Source organism: Kwoniella pini, chromosome 6, assembly GCF_000512605.2.
Source record: "Kwoniella pini CBS 10737 chromosome 6, complete sequence".
Classification (NCBI taxonomy): Eukaryota; Fungi; Basidiomycota; class Tremellomycetes; order Tremellales; family Cryptococcaceae; genus Kwoniella; species Kwoniella pini.
Window position 1 is genome coordinate 549302 of NC_091721.1, and position 14910 is coordinate 564211.

General features: G+C 38.1%; 5 protein-coding genes across 5 annotated transcripts; 2 read left to right on the plus strand and 3 right to left on the minus strand.

The window, feature by feature from the left end:
* Positions 1-960: 960 nt before the first annotated feature.
* I206_104664 (uncharacterized protein) lies at positions 961-2415 on the plus strand (the record flags this gene model as incomplete). Its single annotated transcript, XM_019153967.1, has 2 exons — positions 961-1255; positions 1328-2415. The coding sequence occupies 2 exons, from the start codon at positions 961-963 to the stop codon at positions 2413-2415; spliced, it is 1383 nt and encodes a 460-aa protein (XP_019012707.1).
* Positions 2416-2797: 382 nt separating this feature from the next.
* On the plus strand, positions 2798-7205 carry I206_104665 (uncharacterized protein; the record flags this gene model as incomplete). Its single annotated transcript, XM_070202984.1, has 9 exons — positions 2798-4166; positions 4251-4318; positions 4501-5283; positions 5378-5546; positions 5626-6085; positions 6170-6355; positions 6457-6562; positions 6636-6962; positions 7089-7205. The coding sequence occupies 9 exons, from the start codon at positions 2798-2800 to the stop codon at positions 7203-7205; spliced, it is 3585 nt and encodes a 1194-aa protein (XP_070059085.1).
* A 755-nt stretch (positions 7206-7960) lies between these two features.
* I206_104666 (uncharacterized protein) lies at positions 7961-8827 on the minus strand (the record flags this gene model as incomplete). The annotated part of the gene is made up of 4 exons (XM_019153969.1): positions 7961-8056; positions 8206-8308; positions 8515-8663; positions 8798-8827. 4 exons carry the CDS (start codon positions 8825-8827, stop codon positions 7961-7963), a joined length of 378 nt encoding a protein of 125 aa, XP_019012709.1.
* A 2543-nt stretch (positions 8828-11370) lies between these two features.
* On the minus strand, positions 11371-12072 carry I206_104667 (uncharacterized protein; the record flags this gene model as incomplete). The annotated part of the gene is made up of 4 exons (XM_019153970.1): positions 11371-11463; positions 11556-11649; positions 11807-11958; positions 12040-12072. The coding sequence occupies 4 exons, from the start codon at positions 12070-12072 to the stop codon at positions 11371-11373; spliced, it is 372 nt and encodes a 123-aa protein (XP_019012710.1).
* Positions 12073-13136: 1064 nt separating this feature from the next.
* On the minus strand, positions 13137-14148 carry I206_104668 (uncharacterized protein; the record flags this gene model as incomplete). Its single annotated transcript, XM_019153971.2, has 4 exons — positions 13137-13376; positions 13466-13553; positions 13685-13836; positions 14068-14148. The coding sequence occupies 4 exons, from the start codon at positions 14146-14148 to the stop codon at positions 13137-13139; spliced, it is 561 nt and encodes a 186-aa protein (XP_019012711.2).
* Between the last annotated feature and the right edge of the window lie 762 nt (positions 14149-14910).

Genomic DNA, 14910 nt, shown 5'->3' on the forward strand with positions numbered 1-14910 from the left:
TGATTAATTTATCGATTTCTTTAGGTGAAATTTGAGTAAGTTGGAAAGCGTTTAGACCGCGTTGTATCTTTTGTTGACTAGTCTGATGGTGTTGTGTCGTTTTTCCAAAGTAGGTGATATTGGGATCAAAGCGTTTTTTGTCGTTAAAGGAATGTCCTGAAGTCTAAATTCCAATGTCAATTCTAAAAGAGCGTGAGTGATGGTCGAAAAGAATGTGAATCTAGTTGGTTTCTATGATAAGCGTATCATTGTGGGGTTGTTGAGGTTTGGTTGAAAGGTTGATGAGAGTAAGATTGGATGAAGAAAGGGATAAAGGGGGGAATATGGATATATAAATTTATGATATTATGGGGGCTAGTTGTGATTTTGCCTGAAACGTGAAACTGGTAACGTGTTGAATGATCGTGATCGTGATAGTGTTGTTTCCCTTTCTTATTCGCGTTTGTCTAATAGATCTAGACTCTTTGATGATATATAAAGTGAGTGTAATGATGGTAAAATTGATACAAACACAGTGAATTGCGCTATGATATAATGATATAATCATGGTCCGAGCTCTCTTTTGTGTGTGTTGATGTTGTTTTCTAGTGTGGTTGTCTTGATTTTTGATTTGTTTTTTTACCCTGAATTCCCCCTTGTTTAAGCTATATATGCGGAATCAAATTGCCACACTTTACGCTTGGACCTAGTTCTGACGCGTGAATGATTTTATTATGGAATTCAATTATTCAGACGGTCTTCTCCGCCCATCTTACCTTATCTTTCCCTTCTTCCTCATCTTTTCCTTCTTTTTTCTTCTTCCATTTCAATTGTTCTTCCCACATGTGAAGTATTGATATGTCGTAGACAAACATCTTGTATAGCCTTGATTTCTGTCATTTGTATTCCATAGCGTGTTGTATTCTATCTGTCTGTATATACTTCCAACCGTTCTTATTCGACCTCCTAATCTTGGACATCATGTCATTATACTCTAGACAGTCTTCCGCTTTTTCTCTCATTGACATGTCCTCGACTCACACCACACCAGCATATACTGACAAAACACTGACACCTCGTCTCATCATCCTTCCTGACGATGTGATTGTTCAGATCCGATCGATATTGATTTTAAATGCTCAAAAAGCCACAGCAGGTAAACTGATGCGATGCTCAAAAGCATTTTATGGATTATTTCTACCTGTACTAAACTATCCCACTCTGGGACTTCGTGCTGGGACAAAGAGTCATGGTGTCTTCGAAGGCTTGATGAAAGGTCAGTGACGTGCATGTCACAAATGAATCAACGCTAATTCACTAACGATTCCACAATTATCATCGCTCACAGTTGACTTATCCGATCATAGATTGGACGAAAACTCCACTATACCTACACATACATTCTTTTCCAAATATCCATTTCCTACTCCATCAACCCATGCAAGAAAATTATCGTTGCTTCAACAATGTACTCAATTAACCATCCACGACTTATCTTCGGCAAAAATCATTGTAGATTATCAATCTGCTATAGGTAAAGATGAATCTCAAACCATTTTCCCCAACGTGCGAAAATTGAACTTAGGCTCGGATCTCATATTTGCTTTGATTTCCGGTATTTACAATCAAGAATGGTTTCAAAATATACAAGATTTAGCTCAATCAATATCACCCCGTGAAATTTGCTTGACTTTGCCTTCACCAACCATGCAAGATAATATGTCCAAAATCCCGAAAGTCCTGTTGACTCCTCAAGATTCTCATGATATTTATCCTCACTTCGACAACGTTGTCCCAGACTTTGGTTGCGGATCGTCGAATAGGTCGAATGTTCGAACTATCGATGAAACGACCTTAAATGCAATCATGTCTGATATATGGATTAACGAACAACAAATGCGGTCACTTAATTCTCTATTAAAATCATTCAAGCCATCAGTCGCCACATTTCATAATGTTACTATCCAATCATTACCTCTCATTTCAAGTGTAAAGAAATACAGTGTATATTTCGCCGATTTAGGATGTAGCTTCAGATGTAAAGACAAAGAAGTGAATTTTTGGTCAGAAGTACTATTGGAAAGAGTGAGCTTGAAGAGAGCAAACAGGATCATGGAATGCATAGATAGAACTGCAATAGAAGAAGGGGCAGAATATAATTTCATAGATGCTGAATTGCATGATTGTGAAGTTTGCGAAGCGGCTAGAAATCTCGAGATGGATAGAGATTCAGATGAAGATAATGAAGAAGGGAATTATTGGGCATTTGACGAAGAAAAGAATGAGCAGTCTGAAGGGAAGGTGGAGAAGATTGTTCGAGGGCTTATAAGTATGGCAAATCAAGATAAGGAAATTGCCGATAAGCTCAATAAGGCTATTTCATTCTGCAGGAGAGCTGATCTAGAAACTTGTAAATGTTGTGATTCGAAGTATTAGCTGCAGCGATACCTTGTGATTGTACTCCTATATGATTTGATCACCGTCGTCCTATGTATACGAGTGTGACCCTCTTCAGACTATCCATCTGATTCTATTATGTCCAAGTATATATCCTCTGTTAGCTGGCTGAAGCTCGAGATTTCAACTGCAAAAGTCGTTCCAACGGATCGCCACGCCACGTAAAAGTGCGTCATCATCATCATTTTCAACGTAAATAACAATTTCATCCCTGATCTGAGATGTTTATGTGAAAGACTATCTACCATACCTTATATTTGTTCATTCATTCTCACAGTTATATATCTTCGATATCAAGATATGCAATACGTTTCATCGTTAAATAGAATGATGGATAATCAATGAAAATCATCAGAAAAAAATGCCAGCTATACCTCAAGCTAGCTCTTCAAAAAGAGCAACTCATTTTACACCACCAAATCCAAATTTAAATCATGATGAATCTACTCATTATTCTAAAAATCCAACATTACAACCTTCTTCTAAAATAATTCAAACTAGTTCACATATTGAAGAACATTTTTTACCTAGAAGATTTTTAGGATTAATTCCTGAAAAAATTATAAATTCAAATGAAATTAAAGAAAAGAAAAGAAAATTTAAAGAATTAAAAAAAAATGCTTTTAATCATTTACCAATTTTAAAAGATCATTATAATAAAAATCAAAAAGATAATTTTTTTCAATCTTCAAATTCCTCATCCTCAGATGATGATGTAGAAAATAAAAGAATAAGAAATGAAATTAAAAGTAAATTTAAAATAATTAAAAGAAATAAACATGGTGAAGAATATACAGAAGATTTAAATTTAAATTTAAATTTTGAAAATGATGATGATGATAGTAATGAAGATTTGAATAAATTGGGAAGAAAAGTAAAAGTAAAATCAAAAGCAAAGAAAGATATTTGGTTAGGTGAAAGTTTCGATATTGGAAGAGAATTTTTAGGTAATATAATACATAATCAACAAGAAGAAGAAGAACCACCGCCGTCGTCGTCGTCTCTAATTAATGGAAAAGAAATAAAATCACCTATAAGACCACAAGTCTCAACTCGAACAACTCAAGAAACTTTCGTTACAGCACGTACAGATTTATCATCATCATTATCTTCATCATATCATGCTAATTCATCAAAATCTACTTTAGAGGTAAATGAAGTTGAATCAGGTGGATACGAATTAACACCACAGCCTTCTTTAGATGCTAGAGATTCGGAAGAAACGGAAAGAAATAATAAATTAAGGAATTCTCAATCTTCTTCTACTCAACCTCTTGTGTCCGATAGTATAATCAACGATGAACCAGATGAAATAAGAAGTGAAAATACAATTAAAGCTGATCGAATACATCTTTCGCAAGATGGTATAACGCAAAAGGAAAAGGGCAAAAGTATATCAAAATTGAAATCAGCTTTAAGAAAACCTTCTAAAGTTAATAACCAAATTAGTCAAAGTACATATTATCCTTCTTCCACATCGATCACACCTGCAATTTTAGATAAAGGCAAATCTAAAAGTGTACAATTTCCTCTTGATCCTATATCTTCTAAATCTAGATGGAATAAAACGAATAAGTTGAAAGGTGATAAAGAACCTGTACATCCTATGGAAGTACTCGAAAGATCAGGAGAAGATGCTATTGGGACCAGTCATGAAGCTGTAGAGGAAGCTCAAGAGGAAGAAGAAGATTGGGAAGAAGTGAAAAGACCAGGTGAAGTCATTTTGAGAGGTATGTACAATGACAATTCTATAAAAATTACCAATAGTCCTATTCAGAAATTGGGCTAATTGATGACGGATTGATCCTTGGCAGATCGTATGATTGCCAAGATAGGATACCATAGAGAAGACAAATTGTCTGGGTTTGATGAAGCGGCTCAGGTGAGTTCCAACGAATGACAATATCCTTACTCCTTCTTTTTGCCTTCTCATGTCCTGTCGACCCGGGACCGTTTCAAAAGCCAAGAACTCTCTTCCGTGCTGAAGAACACACAGATCCAAGTGCACCTTATCGCTGAACTCAAGTAGGGGTGAAGTTCAGCGCTGACTCTCATCTGGACTAGCGGCGAAATCCCTGTGCTCGGTTGGATCCGCTCGAAGAGTATATTGTAGTTTATCGAAAGGGTCAAATCGAGCTCTATGATAATCACACCTATCCACTTCAGGAGAAGATTGTCGGTCATAAACATTTAGCATTCGTTATTCCACTTCTACCCAATAGAACATCTTTATCAATTTTCAATTCTGAAGACGCCACGATTTGCTTAACAACCTCAGTGCATAAACTTCAAGATGACGTTAGTTATTTAATGAGAAGTAATACAACACGTGCAGGTGCTATGAAAGATAAAGTAAAACAATCTAAACAGATTAGATGGTTAAGAGGTAAACAAAAAGGTAGTCAAGTATTCATTTTCAAATTAGGAGAAAGATCAAGATCATTAGATTGGTATTGGGAAATTTGGAGAGAATTAAATGGTGAATTACCTGATCGTTTTGATATTTCAATTCCATCACTTTCAACTTCTATTAGATTATTCATAAATTCTTCAAATCAAGAAGATGAAGAAAATCTTTATGAAATGGTAGGAAATTCTGAACAATGTAAAAAATTTGAAAAAAATAAAGTAATTGAAAATTGTTATAATATGTTAATTGATTCAAGCATAAATGTTAAAGAACTTCAAGATCAATTTGAATCTCGTCCAAATGTAAAAAAAGAAAAGTTGAATTTACAATTGGCATGGAAAAATTCTGATGGTAATTTGGAATGGGTTGCATACAGTGATACAGTACAAGGTACAAAGAGAGATTGGAATTTACTTTCTGGTTTGGCAAGATCTCAAGTGAGTACTAGTACATTCCTTTTCTCTACCTTCTCACGGTTCTCCTCGATCGTCATGCAATGATCCTAATACTTATCATGTCTGGATACGGCAGGGCGAAAGAAAACCTCGTGAACTGCAATTAAGACCTGCTAAACATCAACCCAGTAATATCAAGCTAGAAGATGGTACGTTATTAGAAGAACCTCCAGGTGTAGAAGGATACTTAACAAGGCATAAAGATGGATCCACAAAAGCACAAGTCTACATTTCTTCGCATGACGGTAAGTATCTCAACTCGTGATACCAAGCAAAAGCCTAAGAGATATATAAACTGAGATTTTTCGTTATTCCATACAATAGGGAATATATTCGTGGGGAATTTCAAAGATGCGAAACCACCTCTTCTACCATCTAAAGAAAGCTCAACACCATCCGAAATATTTCCGGACCTTTTTAAAAGTTTTATTGAAGGAGAACATAGGCGAATGTCAAGTTTTTTAGAACATTGCTCGGGATGTATAGATTTCAGAGATATTACATCTATTAAATTTATATCAAATTCCGATAACACTCAATCAAAATCAAAAGCAAAATCAAAAGCAAAGACTGAATCACCGCAGCATCAAAATACGAATCAAGATGGGTTCGAACGTATTCTTACTGAAAGTACACAAGGTAAGGAAGAAGGTAAAACTTTTGAAGTTCAAGTGAATACAGGTGGGAATGTTAGACTTGAAGCTGCTTCATCTGAGATAGCGAAAGAATGGGTGAATAGGTTAGAAGATTTGAAAAAATACTGGGATAGAAGACATCGTGTTGAGTGAGTTAGAAAAAGTCGCATACTGCACATGAAGTCCTTAATTTCCATCCTGCGAAGAGTAAAGCTGATGAATGATATCTCTAGCGCGAGACAACGTATGGACGCTATTACTCTTCATTCTCATGAAAATCCGTTCACAGGTACAGAACTTTCAAACGAATCTGATAATTTCATATCGGAAATTTGGGATTGGTGTGTAATAAAAGGTTGTAGATCAACTTGTATAACTGGTAAATTATTTATGAAAAAGGATAAATGGGATAAATTCAGGTTAGTCAGCACTTCATCATCACTCTTACCTTAAAGTACATTGAATAGAATTCAAGCTAGATACATCAGGAAAGCTAACTTGAATTAACGATATTTGATAGATCCAAATATATAGTATTAACAGGAGGTACATTAATTTCATTTAAAATACAGAAGAAAAATGCATTTCATACTAGGAAAAAGAAATATCCATTATTTGGTGCATATGTAAGTTAAAATGTCATATAGGAATGAATTAAACTTTGATTGACTAAAATTTTTGTTTGAAACGATGTTTTAGGTTTATTCAGGAATGTTAGCATTAGATGAAATAGCTTCAACAACATCTAAAAATGATGATATTTTTCAATCACAATCAAAATCAAGAGTTTATCAAGATGGATTACAATCTTCAGATGGATTAGAAGATACAACATTTTGTATTAGATTAACAACTTCACCTTATTCAAATAAAAATTCAAATTCAAAAGTTTGGAAATTAAATAATTCTAAAAAAAAAATTACACAACCTTGGGAAAATGAAGATTTAAATAATGATCAAATTTTTTTACCTCCTAATTTAAGTAAAAAACCTAATCAACTTTTAATTTTTAGAGCAAGATCAAAAGTATGTTTTTTTTTTTTTTTTTTTTTTTAATTTTGCTTTTTCGTTATTAATTTCATCTTAAAACTTGACCAAAAAATAAAAAACAATAAGCTAATAATTTGTTTTTTTCTTTTTTAAATTGTATAGCTTGAAAGAGATAGATGGGTTTGGGCAATTAATGCTGAAATGGAAAGACAAGTTAGATCACATATACAACAAGAAAATATTTTAAGAAATTATGGTAATGTACCTAATCGATGGTAATTTATTTGAATTCTTATATTGTACGCATACATACTTCCTTATAATATCAATCTAAAATAATATACAATCATATATAAAGTGTAATTCGTTGAAATGTTCCTGTATTGAATCACTCTTTTGTATATACGTGTCTATGATAATACCATCAATGATATGTCATGTATTTGAATATGCGTGCTGTTCATCTGGGAAAACTCTTTCATGCAGAACTGATTCCTTTCTGAGGTGCATTCAAGGCAAAAAAAGGGATAGTGGGCTTCATCGCATTGCCTCCAGGTTATTTCAATTTGTGAAGGAGATGAAAGGTCCAAGAAACATATTTAGCAATAGTCAAGTACTGATATTACTATTCCTTGTGTGTTGATCAGCCAAATGAGGATAGATGAGTTACGTTCAGTATTCCGATATCTTGACAGCAGAGATACCTAGCTGCTGAAGACAATTTACAGAAGATAACACGATATGATCCAATCGGCAAAGATGCATAGAGCTCGAATGGCAGAACGAGTTGTGTATCTTTTTGATTGCGCGATATATATTAGTAAACATGTGGGACTGGGAATAATCATCAAGGTCAATCAACTGATCAGTAAGTCAGGATGTATCATCCAAGATGTACCGAGAAGTTTATCATCGTCATCATTTATTCATCTCTTTTCGTTAACTCATCGTTACTATCAATCTCTACGATCATGACCTCAGTCAAGTGGTACTATGGACTATAGAACTAAATCCTCCGTCCTTCTTCCCATGATCTAGGCGACTTGAGGTTCTTGCTCGGTGGAGCATTGAAGGTCCTCTCGTTTGACGAAGATTCGAGCACCATCTTGCATGTGAACTTGCTCGGGGGTCTGTTGAGATCATTGTTAGTCAGCCTGGTAGGCGGTGAGAAGAGGAGACAGGCGAGAGAGAGTAGGGGTTGAAAGGAGATAAGTGAGATGATTAGAATGACAACAGTGCGAGACGGAGGGAAGTTACGGTCAGAGAATGAAGGACTTACTTGGTCACCCTTGAGTCTGATAGCTCCTTTGTTGGGGGATTGACCACCGCCGGAGGTCATACCGGTCTCGGGTTCATCGTGTCTTCTTTGGTAGAGGAGGAACCTATCGAGAGAGGGGCAGATCAGCTATGAAAAGGCTAATGCAAGAGGGGAGGAACCAATGCGGGGAGAATGTCTGTCCCTTGAGATCGGGATGTGTAGTCAAAGAGAGACGAGGAGGTGAAGCAGAGGTGGATGAATAAGAGAGTGAGGATATATATAGTGTGTTGAGTGAGGTGAAGTGATGTGAATTATTTTAAGATCACTCACTCGAATTCACGAAGAGGAGTTTCGGGTTCTCTCTCTTTTTGCCATTTGTTGAAGAGCATTTCGAGTTTCTCGTTCATTCTGATGGTGGATGGGTAGGGTTTGTTGTCACAAACAGGTCGACCATTTTCGACTCTCTTGATCTCGTAAAGCTATCATGGGTTGATGTCAGCGATGTCCTTCGAGAGTAAAGGAAGTAAGATGTCAGAGGGGTTGAGAAAGGGTAAGAGAGTGAAGCTGAAAGAGGATGAAGCAGAGCAGACGCAAATGTAAGTTCGTCACTCACAGTAACTTGGATTTCTTTGTTTGGAGACATCGTGAAAGACTTTTTGGTTTGTTGGTTTGGAGTTGAGTGAAGGGTTTATATAATTTGATTTATTTATTTATTTGTTGGTGAAGAAAAGAAAAGAGAAGAGACGAAAGATAAAATTGAGAAAATGATGGTTTATATACCTTTCAGATACTTCGGTGACCGTCGAATGTTACCCCAAGAAAGTCAAATAAGAGTTAACATTGATTGATATGTTGCAACCAAACGTCATTTTCATAACTAGTCAACTTGAAACGACTGAAGATTCTAAGACACAATGTGTAAATTTGATGGTGAAATAGGTAAAAAGGTCCTTTGACACTGATTTATCATTAGAAGTCTTGAAAATCAGATGACTGTACCCTTCCTTTGGCTTCGTTTCTATCTTACTGTTATCAAGAATTCACCATCAAGAAGAGCTAAAATGTGCCAAAGGACGTTTCCCCACAGGTTTCAGTAATGCTTACATACACGATATCGCAGGGTACCCTTGATCCACGATCAAAGATCGAAGTATCCACTTACTACATTGTATTACCACTCAAATCCAGTCTGATACGACAATTCGTATCCTGCATTGCGTATATTCTAGAGCATTCCCTATTCTATGGATCATATCTTGAAACCTTGACCAGAAGCAATAAGCAGCAGATAGAGAAGTCGATAATCCCCGAGACCATATTGATCAACCTATTCGCTTGCAATCTTATCTCTCTCGATTTCTAGATGCAGACTGACGGATTGCGCCCTACCCTGATCAATCCTCTATCTTAGGTGTTATATTCGATAGAAGGGATTGTACCTATCCGAGCGGTTCTTGACAGAATGACTCGACCATAAAGTCTATACATACCAAGCTGAATGATGTATTCTACTTGATCCAGAAGTGTTTCAGCAATATCTCCCCTGTTAATCCCTGTTAATTTACAACATTTGGCGTCTTTTCCTTTTTTGTCCGTACCACCATTGCTTTTCTGTGATTGTAGGCATTTTGACGAACTCCTATTGAAATCTGATAACCCTATATTCTTATGCTGAAAGTCGTGTATCCGAAGGATATATTGAGGAATGCATACGCTTATTTGCGTTATTAGCTTTAGTTATTAAGACGAATTCCGGAATGGGGAGGCGCATTTAAGCTTGTTAGTAGATTATGTATATTAGCACACGTAGGTTCCAGCAATATTATGTATGAAGTCAGTCAACTTGGTCAAATACCGAAAGGAGGGACAGAAAGTACGAATATCATCTCGACGCTATGACCGTCATCGTCAGATCACCATGGTAAAACGTCAAATCACTTGACGCTTGGGGATCCAACATGACAGAAGAGATGTCGTCACTTCACCCTTAATTCCCACGTGATAATCCAAATGGTGACCGGTTTTTACTGGTGATTCACCGAACCATTATTATTTCATTCCCGGAATATTGCTCTGGAATGTGACGAATACCAACCGTTCCTGATCGATCCTTTTTTTCCCATGAATAATATGCAAACAACCAAATTCCTTCCAGCCGGGTCTAGAAGGAGTCATATCGTGGAATGGGGGGTATTGAATGGCCCACGCAAAGTAACATCCAAAAAATTGTCACCTGGCAGTTTCCACCAAGAGGTATCCGCTGAAGTCAAAGCTCCAGATTTAAGTATAGGTAAAATGAAAGGCGTCGTAATTGTGTATTTAAAGTCACTAATTTGTCGTTAGATCCTGAGCTACAGATTTTTTGGTTTTATTTTTGGTTTTTCCATTTGCGATCCCTGGACCCTCAAGCTAGATCTGCCACACTTGTTCGAAGGAGAGAAAGAGGAATTTCTGCTGAAGCTTTGGTCCAGATTGCCGTCTCCTATTCCAACATGTAATTTAAACTACATATTTCAATTTGCATCTACATATTATTAGTCATCATGCAGATACACATCGCGATGGAACCCTTCAACTGTCTCAGATAAATCTTTCCTTCTTGTGTGGCGGAAGTCAGGATCATTGGGTGAGAAAAGCTGTTTAAGTACGTGATCCGAGAATATACCCAAAGCTGTGAGCACCTTCAATCCTTAATCTTCACCCTCGTGAATCGGACTGATTGACCCGCAGAATATGTAGCGAGATGCTTTTTCGCCCATTGTGTGATGTGACGCCTGATCATTCTAGGAAATCGGTGTCGCCTTAATTCTCGACATACATCATTCACACATTCGATCGACCACAAGATGGCGTCTTGTTCGCTCTCGTCGCCAGTAATCAGCTAGTCCTCTTTCCTATATCACTCAGCCACCCTTTGCAAATCCAATGAGATTTTCGATCACACCCTGTTGCGCTTCATTCTCATTTACGCTAGGGGCATTCTCTTCACAACACTAATACAACTGATCATCGGCAATAAGTCTGGTCCATCGTTATCCATGACATATGCTACAATTTCGTTGACTACAAAGTTTCAACCTACGGCTCCTCCCATTAAGTCTTGAAAGCTTCCTCCCTTCGCGCCTTCGCACCTAGTCTTTCTTATCCGCTCGCCTTGTCGAAGAGCTCCGATGAAAAATCGTCCGCTCAAGCGTCCGTTTCAGCATCCTTCTCCTGATGCGTATGCTTTCGCTTTACCCAAAGGGGTACACTGTTGGAGAAGCCGAGGGATTCGGGAGACTACGTGCCGACGAGATCATCAGCTTAGCTAGGCTTGGGAAGAGAAGTAGATGGTTGGATGTTGCCAACCAGAAAAGAGAATCATAACCCACGTCTTCAGGCTTGACAACAATGGGATTATTGACAGGACCAGGACCGAATCCATCAGGGATAGGATTGGGACTACCGAGAGAGTAGAAGATGAACCTGGTCGAAGTACGGTATGTTAGCTATTTACATATCTCGTTGGTTTGGTGTCATAAAAGGTGAGCACATCATCACTCGTGTACTGTCGGAGCTGCGGGACTAATTTGTCCCTTTGTTCGAAGCGAGGATCACGAGTAAAGAGAGAGAAGTGACTCACTCGAACTCTGCGAGAGGTTCTTTGTGGTGGTGATGTTCATGCCATCTCTTGAAAATCACAATGAATTCTTGATCCCATGCCATAACGGTGGAATAAGTGGAAGGCTTATTACCATGATGAAGGACAGTGAGATCTTCGGGAAGATCGTGAATCTATACATGAAGTTCGGTCAAATCATCAAGTGAGCTGGTGGCGAATAATCATAAAAGGATGGAGGGTATAAATGGACCTACCTCGACTTGGACTTCCATATGAACTTCGCCCATCGTGAGTAATATGACTATCTATCTAGTATTATGAGAGGAAGACTTTGACCGGTATAGATGTATGGTACGAGTAAATCCAAATTCGACCTGATAAGTGAGGAAGAAGAAGGAGAAGAAAATGGAAGGGCGGTGATGAATATATATGCATAAAATGGATTCACGCTAATCTGAAACCTTCTTTAGTTGAATCCTCGACACGTCATCAAAAGAGGCGATGCTTGATGGTAGTGGGACAATCAATTCCCACGCCTTGACACATCAGGACCTTTGACTGATAGCCGGGATGACCGCTCTACTCTTGCTCATCACACGATTATGGATCAGATCACCAATCTAACGATACTTATGTTCCAATCATCGGTGATATCCCCGGTTCATGACACACATAATCGCAAATTCGACATCGTTGTCTACACTGTAGCCCCAAAGAGTCCTGCCACATGCCACGTCTACCGAGATTTGAGTCGAAATATTCAATTTCCCCTTCACAAGTTTCCACAGTACCTGGATTTTGTCCATCCTTAATGATCGAGGTCGAAAAGAGAGTACCCGGGGTGGACACTCAAGATGTGATAGACGATTTCCGTCTTGCCTAAATAGACAGATATTTAGAATGACTTTCCGGTTGGATAATACATTCTGCTCAAATTGCAGTATCCACTGAGGGAAGTTTTAAGATGAAAGGATGCGAAGGGTCACTGCTTGAGAAATGATGGGTGCGTCTAAGGCGTTCGAAGTTGAAATGACGGGAGATAATTCATTTATTCGAGGTGGCAATTTCCTTGAGAATCGGCAAGCGGTGAGCACAAAATCTGTTTTCTCAATAACACATCAGCTTCATCACTTTCGTATTAAAGTCTGTAACAGCTAAGCTTCGCCTCGTGCGATGAACATGCATGATCATCTTATCGATACGTACCACAGAAATTATATCGATTGCAATTATAGTTGAGTAATGCGGATACACATATACCAGAAATTTCGAGAAAAATATCTCTGCTTGTTTTTCAAGAGTCGCAGCTGGATTAAAACATTTTTTTGATAATGATGGGAAATTCATTAGGTCAATCCCCGTCTGCCAACAATCTTCTCTGATCTAGATGTGTAAGTACTGAAGGCTTATCATCCCATCGTGATCTGGATGTTCCCGAACTATCGTCGGAACCGTCGGTATATACTTGGACGAACGCATGTCGTTGGTAATATGAACTTGATGAGTGATGTTCAATTATTGGTCTAGGTAAAATTATTAGAGTCCTAGCGAATATTATCGTTCCATCTTTGATTTTCATTGAATAGGGTGTCTGTAAATTTATGAAATGAATTGGTCAGTCTTTTACCCTCAAATAGTCACTGGCGGCAACTCGTTTTCATTCTATGAAGAAGTACTTACGTCTTCTGCATTTAACTGTTGAGGTTCGTTTTCCCCTGTACGAGGCGGGGGATATGGTGTAGGGTGATTGAAAGGGTATTTTGCATAACTAGCGTCAATCCCAATAGCGGAGTCAGCCATATTGTCGTGACGACCTCACGCCGGCGATAGAATGAGGCATATTTGATCTGGGCTAGAACAGAGCAGAAATGTTGTTGACGAGGACAAAAGGGAACTCACTACCAGGAAGAAAATGGAACATCCGTTTCATTGTGTGATTCCCATCGTCTGAACAATGTATCTAAAGGTGAGTGGATCTCGAGCATATGAGGTCCATAGGAAGGCGAAAGTTTGGCTTTTCCCTCTGGACTAAAAGCTTCGATCTGTCGAATCTATTTTCACGGGGTTGATATAAGGAGGGGTGAAAGGTATCATATTGAGATTAGCGTATAAACGTTCTTTCAAGAAAAGTCTATACGAGTCCAATCCACTCTTTCCTCACGCCCTATTATGAGGATGAAAGATGGGCCACTCCCGGGCTGTACAAACACCCAATCGGTATTGACAAGTGTTGTTTACTTGAAACTGTGAAGAGGAGTTCATAGAAAGATCAAGTGACTCACCCAGACCAAAACCTTTTTATCTCTCGACTCAAGCCTATCGTATTTGCTCTTTCGCCTTTTCAGTGGTATATTGTCTTCCATGTCGTCGATACTCGGATAACCCATGGCTTTGATGACCAGGGCCTATGAGCCGTTTTGGTAGGTGTGTCCGAAAGTGGTTTTAGTGTAATGCCAAGATGAACGTTTTTGCTAATTACTTGATCGTGCAAGAGGGTTTATGTTAGGCGCTGAGAAGAATCTTTTCCACGGGATCTCCACTTCGTCAAATCGTTCCAAATACTAGCAGCAAAGGATATAGGCTGATGAGTCTCTTGAAAAGTGATTGTGCGTCCGTGGAGGACCGCTTGTAAGCTTCTATAGCAGTCCTAATGAGACAAAGGTGGTCCTATGTTTATCCTAAATGAAAGTGGCTTTATATGACATGCACTTCTAGAATTTGACTCTCAGGCCACGAGATTAAGGTTTGATCCAAGCTCACTCTACTTATATCACTTTTTCTCCAGAACTATGATGCCGCTATTGTTTTATCGGAATGAGTGGAATGAGTGGGGAATTGATGAGGCGAAAATGGAAAAGGTGTGGTGCTTTTTGCTGATGATCTGTTTGTCGACCAAGCGGGCGGATATGGTAGTTAATCTAGTCTATGATATTCCCGTTGTGTGTCTGGTGTTTGTGGGTGTCGTCGGAGAGTGTATGAAGTTGGAATTATGTGGTTTTGTATGTTTTTATGGGATATAGTTATGTGTGTGAAAAGAAATTATGAAAATTAACCGAAAACAAAGAGGATTCGGGTTGTTGAAGTGGAAAGATGTACAATTGTTGCCTTGATATCGTAATTCATTC